Raw genomic sequence first — 20,697 nt, 5'->3', positions numbered from 1 at the left:
TGAACCCTTGATGGTTCTTGGGTAATGACTCAGCTTTCTTCCATCTAGTTACATCTTGACTTTATTAAGATTAATAATTGAAAAATATCTGACAACAGCCACGCTTCCTAGAGGAGAACTCTCTGTTGAGGCATGTGTGATTCTCTTTACACAAAGGCCCCTTTACACCACTCTGGCAGTGTGATGCGGCCTTAAATTACCCCCACTTTAGAGTGGTGTCTTAGTATAACTGAGAAACAGGCCTGAGTGAACAGATGCAGTTTACACAGACTGTAGTGTTTAGAAAAGTCGTATTTTAGGAGGTGGCCTTTTCTGGGAGGAGTAGAGAGATCATATCAGTCTGGCTAATACTGTGCAAAGATTGGAAGGACTCTCTGAGACAGAGGCCTCTACGTCATTTAAGCTTTTGAAAATTTTATCCTTATGAACTAAAGCCAGTGAGGTAATTCAGGTGTGATCACAATTTTACAAAACTGAGGACACTAAAACACAAAGAGGCAAGTAAGATGCCCAAAGGTTACATAAGTGACTCAGAGGCAGAATCAGATCTTCTGACTCCAAGTCCCCTGCTCTGGCCACTAGATCCGTCCCTTCCACACTGGGATCAGCAGGTAGCAAGACTGTCGAGAAGGGAGAAAAAGGAAAATGTACTCATCTTTCTTCCCTCAGTGTAATTCAGTGAGCAGCACTACAAGGGCTAAAAATAACTAACTTCTCTTTAAAGGAAATTGGTTTCCATTTAGCTCAGGTTGGGAGCAAAATGCATTGGCAGAGAGATATGGGCCAAAAACTGGGAAAGGGAGTGCTGTAGGTCAGGGCACAGGTGCAAAGGTAGTTACATAGTGGCTCTAGACTAGGTAGCTGGGTGCTGGAGGTCAAAGAGAGGTGGACTGACAGATGCATGTGGGGCTCTAGGTGGTAGAGATCAGGTATTTTGGCAGCTCTAGGTCATGGAATCGTGCATCAGCACCACATTCAGTCAAACAATAAAAACCAACAACCTTTTCTTACAGAAAATGATATTCTTACATTTATATACTAGTATCATCTTTCACTCTAAATTCCAAAGCACTTTTCAGACATTATCAATAGTTTTATAAAGTAATATACAGGGATCTCCTCTTGCATCCCTTTCTGGAGTGCTATGGGAAATCGTTATAGCAGTGCCCAGCAATGTTAATCAACAGGTTAAGGACAAAGAAAGCCATGAAAGATTTACTTACTGCATCAGGGCAATAGGTACCAAATCCCAGTGCAGGAATTTTGTTCCCATCGTTCATCTTAATACAACGATCTTTGTCAAGCTCCATCTCTTTACAGTATTTCCTTGATTCTTTACTGAACGCTGAAACTTTGCAGCACTGCTGTATGAGCCAGCAAGAGCTTCAGAAAGAAAACAACTGTACGAAGTCGTAATTTATATGCATTTTTTCCAGGGCGTGGATAAGGAGTAGCAGCCAAGTTAGAGGCAGCAGGCATAAGGGAGGGAGGAACAAAAGTGCAAATTCAACATGACAAAGCAAAATCAGAAAACAATCTACCATTATCAAACAATGGGTGCAAAGATCGGTCTTCTTCCTCAACTTTATTGACTTAATATTGCTTCCATGTGACACAGAAAAGAAACATGTAAAAGATCTCCCTTCTAATTCACAGTCACTGTACAATGGGCACAAAGCATTTACAGAAAAATAGAATTAGGAAACTTATACCCTTTAACAAAACATTTTGAAACTAACACATCACTCATTACTAAATTTTCAAACTCATCAGAAGAAAAAACAACAATAATTAAATCACATGAAAATTGTACAAGAGAATTGCCTACTGTTTAATTGCCCCTATGAATTACACATTTGAGCGCCCTGATCTACTGGCTCAAAGAATAAAGATCAGAAACTTTGTTATCAAAATCAGAAACAAAACATAATACCTGCCTTACATAGAGACCTTTATTCTCCCCTCCCCCGATAATCTAGAACCATGCTAGAGATTAGTTGTTCTGAATTTCTGTTTAAAATGTTTTGTGTAGATCTCTTGTGCGCTCTGTGCTCCCAAAGGAGAGTATTTCTCTAGGACAGGGGTGGGCAAACTACAGCCTGCAGGCCAGATCCGGCCCCTCAAGGTGTTGTATCTGGCCCGTGGGATTGCCACCTCCAAGGCATCGCGGGCCCTGCACTGCTCCCAGAAGCAGCCGGCACCGCGTCCCTGTGGCCCCTGGAGGAGAGGGGGCAGAGGGCGCCATGCACTGTCCTTGCCTGTAGGTACCTCCACTGACGCTCCCATTGGCCAGGAACGGGGAACTGCAGCCAATGGAAGCTTCAGGGGAGGTACTCACAGGCAAGGACAGCGCGCGGAGCCCTCTGTCCCCACTTCCCCAGGGGCCACAGGGACGTGGTGCTGGCTGCTTCCCGGAACGTTCCCTCTCCACCTCCACATGGGGACTGGCCAGGCCAGCCCCACCTCCCTAAACATTCCTCCACAGTTTGGGGATGTCTGAATTAAGGTCTCCTCTTTTCTAAAGCTGGAAAGGGGACAAACAACTCACTTTGAAATTCATTCTCTCTTTGGCACTGAAGTTGCTGGGACATTAACACACACATTCCCCTAGCTATTCTCCTTATAGCTTTCTCTGATAAAGGAAGGAGTTCCAGGATAGCACTCTCTGTATTTCAGCAGAGTTAAAAATAAATTGTCACCCCCAAACCTCATACATCTGTCTTTCAAATGCTGTCTGTATGAACATCAACCTTCACACTGCCTCTGCTGAGTAGGAACATGAGCCAATAGGCTGTGAGAAGAGAATGACTGTTAGTGTCTCGGAAGGATAATTTCCTCGAGCCAGCAATATTTGTTGTTTGCTGAAATGTCTGCATGTTTAAATCATTGCTTCCAGAGAACACCACACACTGTGTGCTGTCAGTGGATCATTGCAGGAATTATCTGAGAAAACATCCCCGGTCATTCCCAAGTGTGAGAGTCATGGCCTTTGCCTTTGTGTGCTTTGTTTCATGTTAATATAAAAGTAACAACAAGCACAAAGTTACACACTGGGGGTTTCTGCTATCTCAGAAAAGGAACTGAGCATGAAGCAAAAGAAGCCCTTTAATTTTGTCTCATGACCATCTCTGACTTGCTCAGCTGCTGTCTGCTATGACTCACAGACATTAGAGATGGAAAAGACCTGCTAGGTGATCCACATCATGATGCCTGGTACAGGGCTGAGCACATTACTGGTACTTCAACAATAATAATCCGGCCCATTTCCCAGCAAACGCGGGATTATTCCCTGCAGAGCATGTGTCTGAGAGAATTCAAATAACTCCCAATTTATCTTCTTAATGCAAAGATAGACTAAGAGTGGGGAGCTGCATTATAAAAGAAAGGTCCACTCTGTCGTGTTAGGGGCTTTCCCTTCGCCCTCTCCCCTGGTTCTTGTCTTGCAGACAGAAAGCAGGAGACCGGAAGTCCAAAGTGCAGGCAATGTGATGTTTATTGGGGTAAGTTTCAAGCAAGCATATCCATAGCTTTGATGTCGCAGAGCCTTTACCCATTCCCCATTCCCACCTCCTCCTAGCAGGCCGAAATACACCTGCAGTGTACGCTCCTGGTCCCACCCCTTACAATTTATGGTCATGTTTCATTTTGGAAGGTCTTGAGTCTGGGGGCTTGGTAACACCTCTTTTGTATCCCCTGGGAGGGGTAAGGAGTGAGATTGTGTCCTGGCCAAGGCCAGGCCTTTCTTTGGCTTTTAGTGTGTCTTATGCCTCCCGCTCTCTCTCCCCTTTGTCCCTCCTAAGTGGTTGCTTGACTTTGGCTTGAGAGAGGAGTCAGGCAGCCTTCCAGTGTATGCCCATATATTACACTCCCACAATACCCAGTAACACTTTAGCGCTGTTCCTTATCTTTCTCATTGTACTAACTAACCCATCTGGCTAGGCAGAAGCAACACACAGTGTCTTTGTTCATTGTTCACACATATTAGTAAGGATATAAGAGTATCAAAAATCAAACCTGAAATTCTATCTCAGGCTAACAAACAGGCCTATATACTAACACCTCACTCCTGCAGCCCAGGTGTGGTGCATCACAGGTAGCTTGGCTCCTTGGAGATTAGGGCCAGATCCATTTTAGCAGAGAGTGACTCTCAACATGCCTGAGGCAATAGTGGAGCAATGTAACATACCCTATCATGGCTCATTGCTGTATTCTATGTATCTTATGGTGTTTCCTGAGAAGAACCACTAGGGGCTAGAGACTGTACACTGGGCTCTAAAAAGGCCCAGGACTGAGCAGAACAGTACAGTTTTACTGGGAACAGTGCAGTTGTCCGGGAGTGAGGCTCCTGTAGGGAACCTGGGGCAAGACACTCAGAGTCACTATGGTTTGAGCCCAAGCTGAGGTTTGGCTGACTTCAGATATTAGCACATAAGAAGTGCAAGATGCATTTTAGATGTACTCAACATTTTAGTGCATTAAACAATCTTAACTTACTAAGTTTTCTCCCTAGAATTACCCAGGTTCACTGACTGACAATGAAGGTCTGTTGGTACCTGAATTCATCTCCCTTACATGGCTCCCATCACTGTTGTGTCTGGACTAAATCTGGCCAAAATTTTCCCATCAGAATGTTGTGTTTATTTTTAAATGGAAAATAGCTTTTTGATTAAACAGATAATTTGAAAAATCTGCTTTCATCTAAAATTTCTGGGTTTTTGGTAAAAATTTGGAAACATTTAAATGAAATTTGATTTAAGTGAAATGTTAGTTTACATTGATTTTTCATGGAGAAAAAATAATTTCTCAACCAGATCTAATCTAGACACATCATGTATTTAAAAAGATATAACTGTCTGTCCCAGCCCGTAGCATGCGTTTGTGTGAGTTTGAAGCACTTATTGGCAGTAGGGATGCTGGAACAATTTGTATAGTAGGGGTGCTGAAAGCCATTGAACCAAAGTGAAAACCTTGTATATGATGGAAAGGACTTCAAGCCAGAGGGTGCTGCCATACCCCCAGAATCCCTGCACCTGTGATTCAGAGGGCTAAGTTAAAAAATGGGGTTTTTATTTAGTTCTGAAAGTGGTCAGGCCCATGGTCATTATCTCCTCCAGGAATGAGTTCTACAGTTTAGGTTCATCTGCTGTGAAAGTTCTGTCTCCTATAGTCACAAAGCCTCCCCAGTTTCATTGTGCTGATGGAACATAGCTATTATGGAAGCTCATGATAGATGGTCACCTCATGGGCCAATCCCATGGAAGGCTTTGAATAGTAAGACAGACCTTGTACTGTGCTCTGCATTCAATGAGGAATCGGAAAAGAGAGCAGAGCACTGGAATGAAGTGTTCATGCTGATAGTGTTGCGAAACAGATGGGCTGATGTGTTTGGTATCAGAAGCCTTTTTTGGGAGTGCAGTTTCATTTCTAAATATAAATTGCGACAATCAAGATTAGAGGTTGCTACATGTATCACTGCAGGCAGGAATGTATCTGATAAGATGAAGTACAATCTTCAAGCCCGTTGCTGGTGGAAGTGGGGCTTTTGTTTTGGGTTTGTTGCTGCTGTTTTGCCTTTTTGAGTATTCTGTAGCCTTGAAGTCCCCTAAGCCCTCAAAGGCTGCAGAGAGCAATTTCCTAGTTCAGGTAAGACAGTGGAATTCATTTCTAGAACCCCTTGTGCAAGGGCGCTGGAACAATTTGTGTAGTGGGGGTGCTCAGAGCCATTGAACCAAACTGTAAACCCTGTATATAATGGAAACCACTTCAAGCCAGAGGGGTGCAGCAGCACCCCTAGTTCCAGCACCTGTGCTCCCAGGGAGCCTGAAACATACCAAACAAACGATCATCAGATTAATCAGGATTCCACTGTAGTATACTATAGTAGTAGTGCTGTAGTGTTACACTATTTTTAAAGCACTCTCATGTTGTCATCCTCATTTCTGTTATTTAGAAACAGACTTAGTTAAATTGGTGCAACTCTTTTGTGTAGACAAGTGTTTCAGCTTGAGTGTTTTATACTGATTTAGCTTAAATCTATTCCTTACATATTTATGCTAAGGCTATGTAAGGCAACCTTAAACCAAAACAAGAGTGCCACACAAAGAGGTTGTAACAATTTAACGACATATGTTTCTAAACAGTTGTCATTATATTAGTTCCACTTTCTTGTGCAGTGATGGCATGCGATTAGTTGCTGGAAGAGGGGAGTAAGGCAGGATCTATCAGGCCTTTGATCAGTCCAGAAACAAACATTCTGAACATAAACAAGAGAGCTGGGCAAATTGGGGAGTCTCATGATCACTTAACATCTTCATTTAATGTCTCCTGGCCAAGCACTGTGAGCAAAACAAGTCCTGCAGAACTAGCATGTGTGCATCAGATGCCTTATCCTGTTTCTTAATTGCTTCTGTGGAAGGGTAGGCTGGATACCAAGGTGATAGGTATCTGATGAACACAATGTAAATTGAAATGCAACAATAACATCTGGCCAACCCTGCAAACTGCCTTGGACTCTAAATGGAAAGTGTGTTCATCCCAGACGTATATTCATGCACAGTGCAGGTCTAATGATGTGCACACAACATAAAAAAAAAATTCTGTTGCATGTGCTCAGCTGCAGTTTTCCAAGGCTCATTACTCTATGAAAAACAAACTGATGTCTTTCACGCTAAAGCAAAGACTTTTGTCCTCAGTGAAGCATATTTTCATGCCCAGCTTCAGTCTGTTCTTAGAAACTTTACAAAGGGAAAAAGATTTTCGCTCTTATTGAACACAAAAATGTTAAATATTTTGCTCTATCTTAAAAAAATAATCTGGGTCATAGGCACATACAAAAGGTATCACCCCAAAAGGTGAATGTTTGAGAAATTGTGCAAACAGATGGTTATAATGGAAGCTGTTTTGCAGCCTTAACTATAATATACAGTGACCAAGGGTCTACTGTAAAACTAGAGGGAAAAGTTGGCACTGGCATACATATGAACCAGCATTTTAGTGTGTGGTTATGTAATTATTTGCCACTTTGTGGTGATGCCTCTTGTTGTATCATCTTCAGTAGATTTTATGTGGCCGAGGAAGAAGTCCCAGATTTCTGTGAATTGTCTAGTTTATCCTGTTGGGTGGCATTTAGACATTGGTGAGTTTTCTCACTCATGTAGCCATTGTACATGCAAGGGTGTGGCCTTCCCATGTCTGATCACAGGCTGGCATACAAGCATTGGCATCGTCTCCCATTTCTGCAGAGGGTCTGAAACGTAAGGATCCTCAGTGAGACAGGATAGGCTACATTTTATTGGTATTGCACTAAAGGAAACCTTAGTGTATATAGTTATATGGTCCTCATTTACATTACAATACAGTAGCTCATCTTCCAGAAATGAATTGAGTGTTTAAAACCAGATTATGAGATTTCTGCAAATATTTTCTTACTAATGGCAAAACCATCCTGGATAGATTTTGCTATCAGACAGATCCATTGGGTTGATCTCAATTTGACATCTTATCTGGCGTATCCTGAGGCGAGTGACTTGTGACTGGGAATCTCTAGGATTCTCTCACACTTGAGCTAAGTGTTAATAACTGTAATAGTTAGCATTTATGACACTTATGAAGTTACAACAGTATAAAACTAGTTTGAGGAGGATCAGGTCTGTGTTTAATATACAGTTGTAACAGGTAGAAAAGCATGTGCATATGCAAGACACAGTAATCAGCCCCTTGCTGTCTACTTGTGTTTCTGAAATCAGGCTGTCTCTACTACAGGGGTTGTGTCAGAGCACTGTCATAGGAAAACTCATTGACGTGCAAGGTCAACTTCTGTGCTTTTGACAACATTCAGGGGAAAATATTGTAATAAGTCCATGGACAGTACTATTTGTACTTGCCAGAAAGTTCACATTTAACCCAATTTCCACTTTTTGTCATAATATTAAAGTAAGCAAACTTTTAAATAACTCTCTCCATAATGGATCACTGTTTTGTGGTGGAGAGAGATGAGTGCAGACAAGCCCCTATTTTGTCCTTTGTGGGTTCCCCTTCTGCCGCCCCGTCACCAAATTTCATCAGAGTTCTCTTTTCTGCCTTTGTTTTTATTTGCCCATATTCTAGCATTAGAGCACAGTAACAATATATCAGTGTTATTCAGTCTGTTTTTTACTGACTTATCATGTCTAGACTCAACACCATCCCCTCCCTTTCTTTGCTCAGAGAAGCCCCTTTTAAGCTTATCAAGCCTCTGACAGTCTTTACTGACGTCTGGATGTTTTTCAGAGAAAAAAAGTTGTCAAAAACAACTGAAATAAATTCATTCTCAGTGTTGTGACACTGGAAATATAGAGATGCAAAACAATAAATGTTAAAAAAAAAAGTTAACAACTCTGACTCTTCAAAATGTTTCCATTTCTGGTTCAAAAAAATTGGTGATAAATGTTGGTTTTCCTGAATTAATTCACTTTTCCATAGTGTTGGACTACAGTATCTCTTATTTTATATTGACTGTCTTGCAGTTGCTTTGGAATCTAATATCTAAGCATATAGGCACTGATTCAGGAAAGCATTTAAGCACGTGCTTAAATCTCATTGAGGTCAATGCTTAAAGTTCAGCTTGCGTCTAAATGCTTTGTGGAATGACGGTCTTATTCCAAACACATCACTCTACTATCTGAGTCCCTGTTATCTGCATTATATACAGGTATTTATTTGTCATGGCTCCAGTTCTGCATTCTTTCACCACACTGGCAACTTTGTGCACAAGGAATGTAAGTTTTGCCCCATGTGTCTATTTTTTGCACGGGGTATGCAGAAACGGAATCCTATTCAAGTTAAGGTTTCAGACGAATACTGTGATGCAGCAGGACAGTGATCTTATTGGGTGCTGGGAAGTAGGCGGGTACAAGCCCCAGGATCAGAGCCTTATTCCCTGTAGACTAAGAAGAGGTTACTACAGGTTAATTAGAGCACCTGGAGCCAGTTAAGACCCTGCCCAAGACCTAATGAAAACCCCTGCTTCAGTCAGATAGGAGGAGGGAAGGACAGCTGACCCTGGTTTGGAGATGTGCTGGTGTTGACCAGAGGATTAGAGTACCAAGGAAAGGGAAACTCTGCCCAGGGAGGACGAGGGACTCTCCCAGCATAGAGGACTGAGAGAAACCCTGCTCAGGGCGGACAGAGGGACTCCCCCAATATAGAGGACCTAGAGAAACCCTGCTCAAGGGGAAAGAGGGTAAGAAGCCTGTGAAACTGAAAATGCTGGGAGTAGGGGGCAAACCTGCCCCCAGAGTAGGGGGCAAACCTGGGGCCCTTTGCTTCTCTCTCCTCCACCAGGGCACTTATGGAGCCCAAGAATAGGGGCGGGGTGGTGCCCTGACCCACCACACCAAGGAAAAACATGGGACCCACCACAATAGCATTGACCATTTATCACAATATGTAGCGATATCATGGATATTTTCTAGGGGACTTTTTCACAGCAGAATGAAGTTTTCATGGTAACTTTAGAACTACCTCTCTCTCACCAATAGAAGTTGGTCCAATAAAAGATATTACCTCACCCACCTTGTTTCTCTAATATCCTGGGGCCGACACAGCTGCAACAACACTGCATACTTGTCCAAGTTTTACAAATATATGCTCTGAAATCTGCCTCAATAAATATTAAGGATGTTTTAAATAAATCAGAAAATCCCTACTCTCGTGTTTAAATGGCAAGAACAATTTAGCTAGATTCGCATTTATTTGAAATTTTCTTTTGGAAGCTCTCAGACTTGAAATATGTCTCAACTGCATTAACTAAGGTTTTAAAAATGATCAGATTTTTTTTTAAATCAAAGTATAACTTTAGTTAAACTGACGCCTTGTGCCAAAATGTATTTATACTGCCTGACAAAAAATACCTGTGGCATGCATAAAATAGGCTGAAGGATGACCTCCTTCCATGAGTGCATGATGCAATGAATTTATATTATATTTATAGGAATAATTGTGAAACTAGTACTCGATTTTAACGTTTGGATTCAGGAACATACCTGATTTAAGACATGGGTGTTTCTGGGGCTTAGCTGTTATAATCAATAAGACCATTAGTCTCATATTGCACAGACAAATTCTGCTCTTAGTTATGTTGATGTAAATCTGGAAATACTACTCTGAAATCAGTGTAGCCCACGAAACCTTTTGCTCAAATAAATTTGTTAGTCTCTAAGATGCCACAAATACCCCTGTTCTTTTTACTGAAATCAGTGGAATTCCCAGTTGTTTACACCAGGTTAACTGAAAGAAGAATTTAGCCAGCGGTGGGTAGAACCTAGCTTTACTCAAATCAGTGGGAGCTTTGCCGTTGACTTCAACAGGGACAAGGTTTCACCCTGTGTGTATTGTTTAGAGATTAGCTCAGATGGCCGAATCAGCATCTGGGTCAAGACTATTAATCCGCTGAAGGTCGGAATTGCAAGAACCTGGAGTTTTAGCCCCAGAGATGGGGGCTCACCACTGAAATTCAATTCCAGATTTGGGTTCAGATTCTAACATGTACATGCAAATATCAATGGTGATTGGATGTGGGGTCTCACTGCATGTATCTATTTTTTACTTAGTCTACTGTTTGGTAGAAGGGATGATGCAATGAAATTTATAGTGTTGCCTACAAATATTACAGCTGCAATCCTGCTAACAAATGCAGGACTGGTTTGACAGTTTACTCACTCGCTTTTTGTTTTGTTTCAAATGAGATTGGCCTGATTTTAACCTCACACTTAGAGGAATTTTTAAAAAGTAGTTGTCACAAAGTGCTGCAGTCACTGCTGGAACATCTCCTACTGGCTGCATGTAGGGATTAGCTCTGCCAGACCACTGCCCCTTCCTGTGGTTGCACTCCATCACTCTGACTTAGAGTTTCAGGACTCAACTGTTCCTGCTTTGTGGCTTGGCCCTCTGGCCAGGTCACTGTACTTTTCCCCTTCTAGGGTGTGTGCACATCTATGCCCTGGTCTACATTGCGAGTTTAGGTCGAATTTAGCAGCATTAGATGGATTTAACTCTGCACCCATCCACACAATGAAGCCATTTTTGTCGACTTAAAGGGCTCTTAAAATTGATTTCTGTACTCTTCCCCGACAAGGGGATAAGTGCTGAAATCAACCCTACTGGGTTGAATTTGGGGTAGTGTGGACGCAATTCGATGGTATTGGCCTCCAGGAGTTATCCCAGAGTGCTCCATTGTGACCACTCTGGACAGCACTCTCAACTCAGATGCACTGGCCAGGTAGACAGGAAAAGCCCTGGGAACTTTTGAATTTCATTTCCTGTTTTGCCAGCGTGGCGAGCTGATCAGCACAGGTGACCATGGAGTCCCAGAATCACAAAAGAGCTCCAGCATGGACCGAATGGGAAGTAATGGATCTGATCACTGTATGGGGAGACGAATCCATGCTATCAGAACTCCGTTCTAAAAGACGAAATGATTAAGCACAGCCAGACACCAGGGCAGTTAGAAGAGTGCAGCTGGGCGCGCTGCACATCAGAGAAGCTTTGAAAACCAGTTTCATGACTGGCCAGGCTATGGTGTGAAAGTTCTGTTTGTTTTTCCTTGATGAAAACCCACCACCTTGGTTCACTCTACTTCCCTGTAAGCCACCTGCCCTCCGCTCCCCCCTTTGATCTCCGCTTGCAGAGGCAAAAGAGTCATTGTTTCAAATTCATGCATTCTTTATTAATTCATCACACAAATGAGGGGATAACTGCCAAGATAGCCCGGCAGGGGTGGGGGAGGAGGGAAACACAGGAGTGCGGTAGTTGTAGGGGAAAACCCTAGAATGGCATGCAGCTCATCATTTCTGTGGATATCTAGGGTTCTGACCTGGAGCTGCCGTTTGCCTCTCTGGTTCTTTAGTAGGCTTGCCTGATATTCCAGGCAGGACTGAATCTCCATTAGTTGAAACTTAAAGAAGGGAATGACCTGGAGTTACTCCCATTTATGTCTAGGCGCCCCTGACAGACCTCACCGAGGCCAGCCAGGAGGAACCAGGAGACAGCAGCAGACGGTACAATACAGCTGCTAACCGTCTTTGCTAACTTGCAAAGGCAAGGAGTTGCTGCTGTGTAGCACTGCAGTATTGTGTCTGCCAGCAGCTCCCAGGAGACGTAAGGTGACAGTGAGCTGAGTGGGCTCCATGCTTGCCGAGGTATGTCGTCTGCACAGGTAACCCAGGAAAAAAGGTGAGAAATGATTGTTTGTCATTGCTTTCACGGGGGAGAGGGCAGACAACATGTACCCAGAACCACCCGTGACAATGTTTTTGCCCCATCAGGCACTGGGAGCTCAACCCAGAATTCCAATAGGTGGCAGAGGCTGCGGGAACTGTGGGATAGCTATTCACAGTGCAATGCTCCAAAAGTCGACACTAGCCTCGGTACTGTGGACACACTCCACTGACTTAATGGTCTTAAGTGGGGACACACAATCGACTGTATCAAATTGATTTCTAAAAAATTGACATATTACATTGACCTAATTTCATAGTGTAGACATACCCTATGTCTCTCAGGACCCACTGTCCGAGGCAGCTATTCTCTCACTGTGCCTTAATGGTGCAGCTTCCCCAGGGGAACCCAGGTCTGCCCTCTACACTGAGTTCCAGCCCAGGGACCCTACAACTGGCAGTCAAGGTTGTCAAAGTCCTATCCTTACTGCTGTATCCCTGGGCTGCTTCCTATCTTACCCTGCCAGTGACTGAGGGCTGGTCTACACTACGGGGGAAAATCGATCTCAGATACACAACTTCAGCTACGTGAATAACGTAGCTGAAGTCGAAGTATCTAAGATCGAATTACTCACCATCCTCACGGCGCGGGATCGATGTCAACGGCTTCCCATGTTGACGCCACAACTCCGTTCGGGTTGGAGTTCTGGAATCGATATAAGCACGTTTGGGGATCGATATATCACGTCTAGATGAGACACGATATATCGATCCCCGAGCAATCGATTGCTACCCGCCGATACGGCGGGTAGTGAAGACGTAGCCTAAGCCTGCCTCTCTCTCTGCAGCCTTCTTCTACTCTCAGCCAGTGGGCTTTATATAGGCCTCCATTTCTTTCCAGCTGTGCTTCCTCTTTAATTAACCTTCATTATTCCCTGGCTCCTCCTCCAGGTGAAGCCAAGGTGGCTAATTGGTCCACCTAGACACTTTAACCCCTTTGGGCCTTGTGTGGGCTGAGCACCCCATCCCAGTCTAGTATATTTTATTGCCTTCTGAATGGATTTATTGTATTGTTTTGTTTGAGGCATAAAGCAAGTCTGTTAAAGTTGTTGACACCACATTTGTTATCATTATTTATTACACCAGCATGATCAAAGTCCCATTGTGCTAGACACTCTGCAAACAGACTGAAAGATGGCCCTTGTCCTGAAGATCATACCCTCTAACTAATGCAACACAACGGGAAAGCCGGTGGTGTGCAGAGACCACTGCCTATCTTGCTGACCAGTATTGTCTGACTAGTAGCTGTGAGCCCGTGCTGTCACAATTTGTGCAATTTGTAAAGTGTTGTGTGAATGGTTTCAAAGAACTGTGGTAGCTGAGCTTGTAATTTACCAGCTGTGCAGTCTCCCTCATACAGCCAATGACAGTATAGCATGCAAATAAGCTGTAGAGTGAGGGTGCAATTGTTTGCATTACCTCTGATATCACAATGGTGTAGGACTCTTGGCCTGGCATAGGTAGATGCCTTGCTGCTGCATTGGTGTCATTTGTAAAGTCAAAATAGCTGAGAACTTAAAAATTGGACAGTAATAGACTGCACGTCCCAGTGATGGTTGAACCTGGTGATATTCTGAACAAAAAGAGCATTCAGCCATGCTTGTAGTTGCTCCCATCGTTTCATGCTGACTTAACAGATGTTCTAGGCTTCAGAGTGACACACAGAGTGACAAACCTGGAATCTTATAATATAGATTGTTTCCTTATACTCCTCCCTATCTGTTGGTATCCATCCACCTGTTATCTCTTGTCATCTCTTGTTTTATATTTAGATTATAAGCCCCTCAGGGTAGGGACTGTCTTTTTGTTCTGTTTGTACAGTACCTGGCACAATGGGGTTTTGGTCCATGACCAGGGTTCCTAGAGGCTATGGTAATAAAATAATTAATAATAATTAATAATTAATTTAATATGTGGATGTAACAAACAGTCAGAGGAAGAACTGAGGCAGATCCAGGTGCTATGACAATATATACCAGCTGAGGATCTGTGCCCACAGAAAGGAGGTGCATTTGCATAGGTCAGCTGTGTGCTCAGCTGGATGAGTGGGTTTGGAAGAAGACAGTGATGCTTTAGTCTAGTTTGGGAACAGCGTTCTGGAAGAAAATCATGAAGGTGCTTGTGAGAAAAATGAACAAATGGGTGATTTAGGCTGGTATCACTAGTGGGGCAGAGAGGTGATGTAGTAAGATACAAGAGTGCATAAATAGGGAGGTGCAAAGGTGTGCAGGGACTTAAAGGTAAGGGCAAGAAACTTGTATTGGATGTGGGAGAGAAGAGGAACCAGTGGAAGTGGATAAGGTCAGAATGATGGGGCAGGGAGATGATCTTAGCCACTAGTATTTTCAATGGAGGTGAGGGAAGTGAAGGGGGTGTCAGGAAGTCTTGATAATAGGTGATTATAGTAAGAAGGAGGAGATGACAGTGGCTTGGTTGAGAGTTTTAGCAGTTTGGGCAGAGAGAAAAGGCTGGGTCTTAAAGATGTTGTTGAGGAAAAACTGCCAAATGTGGGACACTGCTTGGATGTGTAGTCCAACAAGAGATGGAGTCAAAGGACCTGTCTACACAGTGAGTTAGGGCGCAGCAAGCTAGGGTGTGAATCTGCAGTGCACCAGCATTGAATACAGCAATGTCCTGTGTGGACACTGCGACAGAGCAGTGACAGTTCCAGAGTGTGTCTGGCTTACTACTGCTTGAAAGCTTTGAATGGCAAGCCATATTCCAGGACTTTCAGTGCACTGCACCAGTGTCCACACAGGATGTTACTGCATGGAAAGTAACTGCAGATTCATACTCTGGCATGCAACATAGTACGGTGTTGTGTAGACAAGCCTGAAGAGAATGCCTTGGTCATAGGTCTGAGTGACAGGGAGGATGGGAGTGTTTAACTGTGTCTGAGGGAAATGTAGAGGGTTTGGGAGTGAAGACCAGGACGTGGAGGCAAAATAATCCAAGAGATGTCAGAATGAGAAGGACCCAGAGGCAGGATTTGGGCAAAGAAAGCCCCTTTTAAATCGGAAACTCTGTAATGATGACTGTTCATGTGTTAAAAATAGTTTGGGTATCTAGGTACAGTGCGTTCCAAAAATAACAGAAAATATCAAGGGTGTAGAAGTTAGTCAGCAGAGAATGATGAATATTTTGACAAATGTGAACAATGTACCACTTATTCTATTATTTTCCTCCTAATTTTATTTCCTTCTATTTCTACTTTGCTTCATTCTCTCTTACTACACTTATTTATAATATGATTGCATCGGTATCTGCATGAAATATGCTCTGATGAGAAAAGGACATTCCTAAATCATTTGTACCCTAGAAATTCCAAGTGAGAGAAGCTGTTATGTCCTGGAAAGGTTCCAGTTTGGAGACCTGGGGGCGGAACAGTCTAGCTGTTCTGAGAGATAATGGCCACCAACTGAGTGGGTGGAGCAAGGGTAAAGAATGGCAATACGGGCCAGATCCTTGTGCAGGTAAAACTCAAATTGAAGTAAATTGGTTATTTTTATTATGTTAATGAACTTATTTGTTAAAAAGCCTGGTAATATGCACTGATAACAGTTTTATATTTAATGCGTGAATAGGTCCTGAGTAATGGAATGAGTTAATGTCCGTCTAGTTGAGATTATGATTGTATATGGCATATAATGGTTGTTTTCAATTGTTTATGTAGTCAGTGGTGGCAGTATATTCCATACAGAGTATAAACACAACCTCTTGTATAGATCCAGCCTCTAATGTATTTCTTCTCGCAAAGTGAACTGAGCAACTTGAAAGGTGCACTGCCATAGTAAAAATCAAAGTGCTAATATGTATGTGCACCACTGTCCTCTCTGAGATGGATTCAGAACTGCTTGGCTTTTGTCATAAGCCCTATCCTTCTCCATGGTTAATGGAGATTCAAGTGGGGTAGCTGAAGAGGTGTATGGAGAATGCACATCTTACTACCTCCAGTTGTGCGGAAATTAGTCAGAAAAGGTAGAACAGCAGGAAGCTTTATTATCCTGTATTTCCCGCTCTTGGAACCAGTCAAACAAGGGGGAGTACCCGGTATAGTGGCTTCATTGGAGTCATGCTGCCATGCAGCCAAGGGGGTAAGGGATTGCTGGAGGCCAGAGTTGGTGCTGAGGCATAAGGACTCCAGGCAGATGGCCCTCGTTTCCCATGGATGTGTACAGATGCCCTGGCATTTGCCAGATTTGGGGATGAGGCCCCAATGTCTTTTCCAAGGAAAGGTTTGTATAAATCCATACTTGTGATGTGAAAATATGGACGTGATCTCAGTGAGGATTCTAGTGGAGGTTTCCTCCCCCTGATTTGTGTCTTGTGGGTTTTTGCACAGGATGGGATGATTGGGACCCAGGAGTTGGATCGGTTTTCTTTCTATCACTTCTCTGCTTATACTCAGGGATATTCCCTTGACATGCATCCCTCGCTATCTTTAACTGGCAGTAGGACATGTATTAACGCTTTGATACAGCAGAGAGATCTGTGTGAGCAAACTTGGGTTCCCCATAGAGCACCACTGCCAGGCCCAAGGTCAGTCCATGTGGAACTGACTGAAATCTGGGCCTAGATATGTGCATAAATGGGTCTGCTCACCACACCTACATTCTGTTGTTTTTATTTGGGAGGTGTAATGTCTTTTTTTTTTTTAACATTCTTATTGCAGTTACGGGATGTAAATCACACTCATCAGCATCCAGGTGGAAGGAGAGAAGAGGCTGGTGTTGATTTGCATTCATTGGGTTGTTCCCTGGAAGGGTTATGATTTCTTTTCTCCTTTCAGGTTGTTTGTTTGTTGCAAGATAAGGTATGATTGTGCCATTTAGACATGACCCTGCATTAGGGGTTGTGCAAAGTAGCTCTGCCCCACTGGCAGTACTGGAAACATTCTCCCCAAGAGAGACAAAATGCCTCCCAGAGCTCCCCAGTGTACAGTGGGAATGAACACACTGCAATACCCCTTTAAGAGGCGTAGGATGCTCCCCATCTCAAGGAGGCTGGCCAGCTCCACTGGCTGGCATGAAAGTGGAGGGTGGGGTTATGGCGCTGTCTCTTTGGAATGCTGTGCTCCCCCAGGGAGTAGTTAGGGGATGATTCATGTCCTTCCCTGAGACTGCATTTCTACCCTGTCCTTAGGCAGACTACCTAAAATGGGGAGAGGCTTTTTACTCCCTTCCTCTTCTACCTCTCCCTCCACCCGCCCCCCTCCTTGCCCTGGCAGCACAGACATATAAGGGCCAGTGGGGGATCTAGCCCTTAAAAATATCAAAAAAATAACCCCATCTTTTCTTCTGAGCCCACATTAGTCCCCACACCCCCTTTATTTGGCTAGCCCCAGATCTCTTTCTGCAGCTTCTTGCCCTGCTTTGATCATTAGGAATCTGAACTTTCTCTTTTACAGTTCACACATTTTTATTTAGCCTGGGACAAATCCAGAATCACTTTTATCTCTCTTGTGCCTCTATGTCCTTAGTTTACAACAGGCGCAGCCAACCTACAGCTCTTGAGGCTTTAAAATGTGGCCATTCAAAGGCTTCTGTTTTAAGAAGAAAATGTGCATTTTTTTCCAAATGGAAAATGTGTCCTGCGGGTTTTAACGGGCAGTGTTTGAATCAGGCCTACTACTGCTATGGAGACGAGGAAGGAGGCACCATCTTCCTGACAGCCTCCCAGAGTCCCTGCTGTTCCTTCCTTGCTCCAGCTGCTCCATTTGTTTGTTTGTTTGATTCTGAATCAACAGTGCCTCATGGATACGAACGAACGGAGCTAAGACGGTGTAACTGGTAACTTTCCTAACCACTGTTGCCAATTCTGGAGATTTTGGTCTCTGCTGGAGCCAGTCTCCCATGACAAGAAGCTCCAGCCCTCAAGCAAATGTGAGCTCTGCTTTGGGAAAACTCCCTCTATTCCGCTGCCTTCCCCAATTCCTAGCCTGAACTTCCTGGGCAAGAACAGCCAACTAGAGATTCTGCAAGGAAGCCCTCAGAGCTTTCACTCTGTCCTTGTTCCCCATGGCAGGGGTGTGTGTGTGTTACCCAATACACACAGAAAAGATCTCAGCAGCTCAGGATAGTTGGCTCCGTTTTCCCCATCTCCTGTGAAAAATGGGTAGATCTCCTCCCTCCCTCCCTCTCCAATCTATCCCTGCAACTCCAGCCCTGGGGTCAGTTGGGATAATCTCTGGAGCTGTAGGAGGGGCAGAGGTAGGGGCAGATGTGGGATGCACAATTAATTACTAGTCTGAGGGGTACAGAATGAATGACTTTGAATTTTGGGGTTTGCGGGGAAGCTGGAAGCTTGACATCATCAAACAGCATTTCATACAAACCTATGTTGATTTTAGCTGTGGCTTCTGAAGCAGGGGCCATGTGGGAGAGATGTCAAAACTCTGACTGCCCCCCACACATTAGGAGTGGACGGGGGGGTTCAAAAACCAAAAGACAGACCAGAAAACACAATATCATTTTGGGGCCAATCTCATGCATTTTGGGGGGGTCTGACTCATGGCTTTTGAACTCTTGGGATTGGCAATACTGCAGATTCAACTGGAAATTAACAAATGGGTGGGTGAGCAGAAGAGTAAACAACTCCAAAAGTCATATTAAGAGGCTAATAAGGCAAGACAAATTTTGTATTGGGGCTATAGGATAATTAATTAAAATATTCAGTGTGGCCTCCTCGTTCTTTTGAAATAATATTTTGGCTCTCAGGCCGAAACCACTGGTCTATGTAATGTCTGTAATTTATTGATGCTATGCCCTTCTTTGCCCTCTGCTTTTCTGCATCAGGCGCTTAGTTCTAGGAGGATATTTTTTGCTGCTGATCCTTCCTTTCTCTTTAGTAGGGGTGTGTCAAGGTCTCCTTCCCACTTTGAACTTTAGCGTCCAGAAAGTGGGGACCTGCATGTACCCCTCTAAACTTAATTCCTAGCTTAGATCTGATAATGCTGCCACCAACCAAAATATAGTGTTTGGTACACTTTCTGTCCCCCAAAAACCTTCCCTGGGGAACCCTGAGATATACACTGATCCAAACTTATTGAATCCTAAAACAGAGAGGAACTAACCTTTTCCCCCCTTCTCGCCCCCTCCCAGACTTTCCCTGAGAGAGACACTGATCCAAACTCCTTGGATCCTAAAACAGAGAGGAATTAACCTTTTCCTCCCCCTTCTCTCCCCCCACCACTCCCTGGTGAGTTCAGACCCAGTCCCCTTGGGTCTTACACAAGGACAAAATCAATCAGGTTCTTAAAAATAAAAGCTTTTAATTAAAGAAAGAAAAAGTAAAAAATTCTCTGTAAAATCAAGATGGAAAAATGTTTACAGGGTATCAGCTTTACATAGACCAGAGAGACCCCCTCCCCCCAGCCTAAGTATAAGTTACAGCAAACAGAGGTAAAATATCCTTTCAGCAAAATACACATTTGCAAATCAAGAAAACAAATATAAAGACTAATTTGCCTTTTATCTAGTACTTACTAATTAGAACATGAGAGTCTGTTTCAGAAAGATTGGAGAAACCTGGTTGCATGTCTGGCTCCTCTTAATCCCAAGAGAGAACAAAGAACAACCCAAAAAGCACAGAACAAAGACTTCCCTCCACCAAGATTTGAAAGTATTTTGTCCCGATTGGTCCTCTGGTCAGGTGTCAGCCAGGTTCACTGAGCTTGTTAACCCTTTACAGGTAAAAGAGACATTAACCCTTAACTATCTGTTTATGACAGGTGTCTCTGTGTGTTTTTAAACCTGTGACTTGTTGCCAATATTTTACCAAGGATTCCCCACCAAAATCCCCCCTTTGCCTGTGATAAACCCCTTGTACTGGGGTGAGTATACTTGCAGGGAGGAGGGGTAAGAAACTGGGAAATCTTACTTGGGCTTCCTCTGTAAACAAAAGCTCTTTCTCCTAACCAGGAAGGAGGCAACACAAAGAGAGATGAAGTGATTTTGCATTTGGTTCTTGAAAAATATGGGGAGTGCACTGTGCTGAATTTGTGTACTTTCAAACGTTGCAGGTGGGTGTATAGACACGTTGGCAGGGGCCCTGGAGCTATCCTCCTCTTGGAAAAAGTTTACCTGGTGCAATTTGGCATATTCCAAAAGCAAAAAATGTGTTTTACAGAAATGGCTTTTGTGCCAGCCCGAGGGACAGGATGTGGCAGGCAGCTGGTGTCCCAGCGGCCAGAGAGAGGGGGTGGCAATGGTTCCATCGCAGAGCGGGCAATCACCCCGACTCCCCACGTCACACGAGAGCAGAGTTTTCACAATGGGATCCCAGAGCTCCCGCCAACAGCACGTCCCAGAAAACAAAACCCGGCTTGATGCCATAGCAGCCAGTAAACCAAATCCGATTGGCTTTCGATTACGTTTATCTGGTCCACCAGCCAATCAAAGTCTCTTCCGCCCACAGCATCACAGAAATTAGAGCCGAAAAAAAC

The 20,697-nt window shown here is 43.7% G+C and overlaps 1 protein-coding gene across 2 annotated transcripts in view; it reads right to left on the bottom strand.

Annotated features, from left to right (window-relative positions):
* Positions 1–1,424, bottom strand: part of LOC115639767 (estradiol 17 beta-dehydrogenase 5-like) — a 296,315-nt gene extending 294,891 nt beyond the window's left edge. The window contains exon 1 of one of the 2 annotated variants that reach the window (XM_030542751.1): positions 1,224–1,424. In XM_030542751.1, the coding sequence (XP_030398611.1) occupies positions 1,224–1,310 (87 nt within the window). In that variant the 5' untranslated portion in view covers positions 1,311–1,424. The remainder of the gene's footprint in view (positions 1–1,223) is intronic. The other variant, XM_030542744.1, reaches the window with a different exon arrangement.
* Between the last annotated feature and the right edge of the window lie 19,273 nt (positions 1,425–20,697).

This window comes from Gopherus evgoodei, chromosome 1, assembly GCF_007399415.2.
Source record: "Gopherus evgoodei ecotype Sinaloan lineage chromosome 1, rGopEvg1_v1.p, whole genome shotgun sequence".
In the NCBI taxonomy this organism is placed as follows: Eukaryota; Metazoa; Chordata; order Testudines; family Testudinidae; genus Gopherus; species Gopherus evgoodei.
Note: the sequence above shows the minus strand (reverse complement) of the source record. Positions and strands in the feature narration are given on the sequence as shown.